We start from the raw sequence: 6,588 nt of genomic DNA, 5'->3' as shown, positions 1-6,588 counted from the left end.
CACCCTTGATGCCATCTTAAGATGTCACCCTGTGCAATTCGCAATCATAAATCCGTTCTGCACTAAAGAAAGGTACGTATGCAGTCACTTTCATTCAGAACAAGCAATAACTGAGTTATCATGGAAGCTGATGTGAACAAGCACCGAATGATGTGAACAAACACTGTTTTTTGCCGGTGTGCGTTAGTGAAGCTAATAGTTCAGATGCGTACACGTTTTCAAGGATTGAATTTCCATACACTAAACTATGTGGGTGTAATTATTTTTATTTAACTGTATATTTTTTGTAAAAATATATTTTTATTACAAATGTCTATAAAGGTAAAAGATAGAGACTAAAATTGCATTGGAAATACTCAATATCTATTCTTTTTTTGTTTTACACCTAAGTCAGGTCTATATGGCCACCAAAGAATCCCTCCAAATCACTAAAGATTGTATGTCTCTTAATTAGTAAAGCAAAAACAAACCATAAAGAAGCAAATGAACTTGGTGATCAACTGATACTTGTAGTAGAAAAAAAATTCTAATTTAGACAACAAGAAGTCTATCTTTTCCATTTATAAGGAGATTCTAGTTCCAAGCAATAATACAACAACAATAATACTATTTTCTTGAGCACCAAGCATATTCTTTATTTTGTCTTGGCTCTTGTTTGAATCTTCATCCAAAGTTAATCCCGGAGCCAGGGGCGAACATCTCGGGCTCATTTGCAAATAAACATGGTTAGTTACTGATGCTGTTAGGCACACCCCTACCAGTTACACCAGGACCTGATGATGAGGGTATAAGCAGTTCATAGGGTGCAATACCAGCACCACATCTGTTTCTAAGACTTGCATCCTCATTTCTTTCTTTTATAGTCTGCTCAATCTCCACTAGTCTTGCAGAAAATTGTTCATATATTTTTATTACTGTTGATCATTGTTTAAGAAGCTATGAATTTGTTACAGCTGAGGCAAGTATTCCTCGTCTAGAGAATGTGTCGATACAGCATCTTGAACGGCTAACAACTTGGTTGTCTGAAATTGAGTAGGCAAAGAAGATAAAAACATTTGCTTAGGGTCAACAAGTAACTGTTTATACTCAAGCTCTTCTACTTGAGGAATGAGTTTCCGCATTAAGGTGGGGCGATGCAGCACGTAGCCTGCCATGGATATTGTCCAAAGTTTATAGCTGCATGGTGACCAGAAACAACCCAACTCATTGAGGCAAGTATGTTCGATAAGGTTTGGCCACCAAGGTTCATCTTTCTTATCGGGGTGTCCCTTGTTCTTGATCTCATTCCACCAACCTTGGAGCTCAACATCTAACATGACAGATTTAGGCTCAGAATAATAATGCTCAACAAGTTCTTTTATTGCAGACCATATGAGAAGGCCATCAGCTGCATAAGGATACTCCTCAATTACAAATTTCACTCCACATGGTGCTGTTGGATCTTCCACAGCCATGCCCCTGTTGTTATGGGATTTCACAATGTTTGAGGAGCTCATAATAACAAATATAAGAGCATATTTATGATAATACTTTTGTACTGCAAAATGACAATATTTTTAGCATAGGTCCATTTTTCATATTAGAGGGTGTATAAAATGTACTCCCTCTGTCCCAATTTGTGTGATGTTGTTTGACTTGCCACGGACGGGAGTTTAAGAAAAAAAGAAAGACTTTTAAAACTTGTGGTTTAAGATAAACTTTTGGATCCAATTTACTGAGAATTGGAGATAAAATGAGGCATGATTTAAGCAAATCACCGAGGCGATAGCAGACTACAACATTTCTTTTAAATTTATGTTTTCCTTAAGTAGTTCAATGCTAACAGGGTTAACCCCCGCCACAGTCTGGCGTGCAAATTCATGGTCTCGTAGCCATGCAAATCTATCTCCTACAGACATATGCCATAATGCCATAACTTTTCAATATGTTTGTCTTTGAACTAGACATCATTAGTGAAAAAGAAGTAAGAAAACGCTTACGCCTGATAGAAGGAATCTCAAACTTGAACAATCTTTCAGCAGCAGAAAGCATTTGTTTGATCAAATTCTCCTTTTGGTACTTTTCATCTTTCAAGGCAATACCATCAACATATTATAGCTTGTCTATGTTAGAAAAGGTGTTGAAGGAAATATTTGTACTCGAGAATTTAGAAACAATAGATGGTATCAGGTTGTGCATGACACCGTTCCACCTTTTAGTAGAAAGTGTATCCTGCTTAATTTCTTCAAAGGCTTCATCCTCTAGGAACATAAACTGGATGAGATGAATCTGCAATACTCTCTACGCAAGGATCTACTCGTATTCACAAACTAGAAAAAGTTACCATAAACATCCATTTAGAAAACACTTAAGTAACTAGGCCCATTAACTGATCACATTAGAATCTCCACTTGTTTTAGTTAACGATCTCCCAGTTCGACAACGCCTAGGATAAGGTTTCTCTTCACCACCAAATACAAGTCGCGCTAGTTCATTCCACATAACACTCTACAATTTTCCCTGATTTGGTATGTGTAAACAATAAAGATTCAAAACTCAAAATGAAGCACAACCACAACAAAAACAAATCATGAATTATTTTAAATATGTCAAAAAGGAGATTTTTGAGCCATTTCCATTAAAATTTTATATTTAGTCAAACAAATCGCATTAAGAAAATAGAGATTAGTGATTATACGCGTTGAGAAATATTACTGAATCAGGTTTACCAGTAAAAGAGTGTTGGAATATGGTTCTTGATCCTCAGGTGGTTCACGCTCACCTGGAGAGAAGGAAGAGCCTTCTAACTATTATGGTAAGAAGCCTCTCAGATGTTATCGTTGTGGTGAAGTAGCTGGGCACATAAAAAGATATTGCCGAGCCAAGGAGAGCAATATGGCTCAAAAAGTTGCTGAAGAAGAAGAGTGGGGAAAGTGTTTAGTAGCTGAGGGTCGAGCAATAGATGTCATGATTTCCATCAATCTTGAAAGAGGCTGGATCGAAGATCTAGAATATAATATAGCCGATCAAGTGGAAAACCAAGAAACTGATGTTGTCGGCATGAAGCAAGAAATTTTTGAGTATGTTCCCAGTGGTGATATGGTAGCTGCTATTGAAGAAATCAAAGAAGAAGATCCTGAACAGGCAATATCTGAAAGTGGCGACGAGAAATCATTGAGGGAAAATGTATTGAAAGTTGAAGTCTCTGGTCAATCGTCTACTATATCGAGGTCAATCACTAGCTTAGATCAAATTAAATACTGTTAGCAGAGGAAGAAGATAAAGATCAAATAGATGAAGAACCTAATCTTAAAGGCCAAATTTCAAGTGGGTGACATAATTTTTGAAAGCGTTGAAGCTGATAAACAAGTTATTGAAGAGCTAGAAAGGAAATTTAATGATGGATCCTATCATAGTGATGAGGCTACACAGGAAATTGACCATCATCACCGACTCAAATGAGGAATCTTATATTGATGATAACCTTTTATGCTATAAAGTTGCAGGTTCCAGAATCTTGAAAGCTGGAGTTCCAAACTTGCCTATCACAGATGTCTATTCAAATAGTACTTTTCTCAGGAAGCTAAGAGAAAGGGGGAGTTCAGGAACACAACAGGGAGATAATTTACATGGACCATTCGGTAATGGAAAATATTTATCATTTGACGAAGCAAGAGGAGTCCGGAAGAAATTGCTGATATCTTCACCAAGACATGGCGCAAAGCTTTGTTTGAGTTCTTCCACGACAAGTGTGGGGTAATTTTCAAAAAATCACTAAAAGGGGGAGTGTGAAAAATTAAAGTTGATTTTTTGGAGTTACAAAAAATATCTTAGATATTTAGTAGAACTTTTTAGAATTTTGTGAAGTAATATCTTTGATATTTGTACTTAAGAAAAATCTAGATAGTCTAGAGTATTAGATATTTTAGGGAGATATTTGTAAAAAAGATTTGCTATCCGTAAACAGTAAAGACTCAAAACTCCAAATGAAGCACAACTACAACAAAAGAAAATCATGAATTATGTTTAATATGTTAAAAATGAGATTTTTGAGCATTTTTCATTAAAAAAATTATGTTTAGTCAAACAAATCGCATTAAGAAAATAGAGATTAGTGATTATATGCGTTGAGAAATATTGTTGAATCAGGTTCACCAATAAAAGAGTGTTAGAATATGGCTCACAAGTCGATTAGAGTGCAAATACAATATTGGTATCGGATCCATAGGCTCGTTTTGATTGTTGATATGGTTGTATACATTACCTGAAAATGAGGGTTCTTATATGTAATTCTTGACTTGTAATTCCATGGTTTATGGTCGTTGCAGATCTTGTCTAATGGAGGGTAGCTTCATTATTTAGTAAGTCTTCTTGCTTTATAACATCCTTTCTGGTCTTGTGACGGAGTGCATGAGTAGCTCACTATCGCTGTTACCACTTTGGTATGCTTTTCTTCCTCGTATTCACTATCGTTGTTTGTTTTTCTGTAGGTGGTCTTGTGCCAGAGTGCACAGATAACTCTGAATCAACCAACAACCGATGCGAGACCCAACTTTTGAATCAGGACCCGACTCGTGAACCAACAATAGAGTATGTATTCACACTTTGCTTAACATTAGTGAAAACAACTTGAAATTGTGTGTGACAGGTCGTAGTTTTACCCCCTTGGGCAAGGAGGTTTTCGCGTAAAACTCTTTCTCTTTATTGTTAAGTATTTTATTGCATTCTAGCAAACTATTTACCTGGTACTACAGTTCACGGTGGACTACCACATCTCAACACCTAGTTATTTTTATATGATTTATGAAAAATTCACAATAAATTACCCTGTTTGTATATTGACAAGTGAAATATACAAATGGAGTTCTGAAAAATTTCTAAATGTATAAATAGAGAATTTGTATATACATACCCTATTTGTATATTTGCAAGAGAAATATACAAACGGGCAAGCGAAATATACAAACCGCGCGAAATATACAAATTGCAACCTCCATAACATACAAAACTATAGCTATGGAGGGCAATTATCGAAACTATATCTATAAAGCCTTACTATGTCTATTATGTTTGTTTTTTCTAGAATTTTCTCAATAAATAAGGAAAAATTACCTAAATATACAACTTATTTTACCATATTTTCTAATATTTCCTACCATTTGAAAAAATTACAAAAATACCTACTCTTTCCTATCGGTCGCATACATCACTTTACGTGATGTATAAGAATTGATATTAACAGTTAATTGTATCTGATACAATTATTAGACCTATATCTCATACAATAATAAGATATAAGTTAAGGATTTATGGACTACTCAAATACATGAAACATCAATAATATGAACAGATACATTGTCCTTGTTTTGACCGGTAGACTAGGGCTTTAGAAGATTATGGCCCTATTAGTGGAATTTATTAGGAAAATATATACTAAGACTAAGTCTTAAGTAAAGCATTTTAACAAGTTATAAAACAAACAATTTAACCTAAAATTAGGACAACTTCATCCGTCAAAGATGAATTCTGAAGAAGATTCAATTCCTCAAGATATTACCATCCAAATTTTCTCATGGCTTCCAGTTAAGTCTTTAATGCGTTTTAGATGTGTTTCGAAATTTCATAATTCAATTGTGTTGGAACCAAATTTTGTGGATCTCCATTTATCCAATTATTCTAAGATCAATCGTGGTGTTACTAAGTTGATTGCATGCCTAGCCGACGTTTGTTACGCTATAGAAGATCATCATGATGAAGAAGATGGAAATGCCACCAAGTATCATCAAATTGACAATTTTAGTAAGTTGTATGTGTTGGGTTTAGCAAGGTATGAATGGGAAATAGTGAATGGGAAATAAAAAGAGAAAATGGAAAGTGGAAGAACCAATGAAAATGGGGGAACCAATTTTGGAGGGAAAATGAAAAGTCATTGCAAAAGTGCAAATGAATAGTCATTTTTACCATATCGGTAGAAGAGAGGAAATTGTTGTCCTTATATTAGGAAACACTTCCTTTAGTTCTTAAAGGGTTAAGAAGAAGGTGCCCCCTCGCGCCGTCGTCGTCGCTCGCTCGACCTCGGCTTTGTTACAGCTGAGGCAAGTATTCCTCGTCTAGAGAATGTGTCGATACAGCATCTTGAACGGCTAACAACTTGGTTGTCTGAAATTGAGTAGGCAAAGAAGATAAAAACATTTGCTTAGGGTCAACAAGTAACTGTTTATACTCAAGCTCTTCTACTTGAGGAATGAGTTTCCGCATTAAGGTGGGGCGATGCAGCACGTAGCCTGCCATGGATATTGTCCAAAGTTTATAGCTGCATGGTGACCAGAAACAACCCAACTCATTGAGGCAAGTATGTTCGATAAGGTTTGGCCACCAAGGTTCATCTTTCTTATCGGGGTGTCCCTTGTTCTTGATCTCATTCCACCAACCTTGGAGCTCAACATCTAACATGACAGATTTAGGCTCAGAATAATAATGCTCAACAAGTTCTTTTATTGCAGACCATATGAGAAGGCCATCAGCTGCATAAGGATACTCCTCAATTACAAATTTCACTCCACATGGTGCTGTTGGATCTTCCACAGCCATGCCCCTGTTGTTATGGGA

At 35.9% G+C, this 6,588-nt stretch overlaps 1 protein-coding gene and 1 pseudogene across 1 annotated transcript; both read right to left on the bottom strand.

The window, feature by feature from the left end:
- Window positions 1-660: 660 nt before the first annotated feature.
- Window positions 661-1,472, bottom strand: LOC102583149 (lipoxygenase 6, chloroplastic-like; annotated as a pseudogene).
- A 4,591-nt stretch (window positions 1,473-6,063) lies between these two features.
- Window positions 6,064-6,588, bottom strand: LOC102581362 (lipoxygenase 6, chloroplastic-like). The gene has a single exon (XM_015306303.1). The coding sequence runs from the start codon at window positions 6,568-6,570 to the stop codon at window positions 6,064-6,066; it is 507 nt and encodes a 168-aa protein (XP_015161789.1). The 5' UTR covers window positions 6,571-6,588.

Source organism: Solanum tuberosum, unplaced genomic scaffold, assembly GCF_000226075.1.
Source record: "Solanum tuberosum cultivar DM 1-3 516 R44 unplaced genomic scaffold, SolTub_3.0 scf00027, whole genome shotgun sequence".
In the NCBI taxonomy this organism is placed as follows: domain Eukaryota; kingdom Viridiplantae; phylum Streptophyta; class Magnoliopsida; order Solanales; family Solanaceae; genus Solanum; species Solanum tuberosum.
Note: the sequence above shows the minus strand (reverse complement) of the source record. Positions and strands in the feature narration are given on the sequence as shown.

Excerpts from the sequence above, each read along its gene's own strand:
- LOC102581362 (XM_015306303.1), bottom strand. The coding sequence starts at position 6,570 with ATGGCTGTGGAAGATCCAACAGCACCATGTGGAGTGAAATTTGTAATT.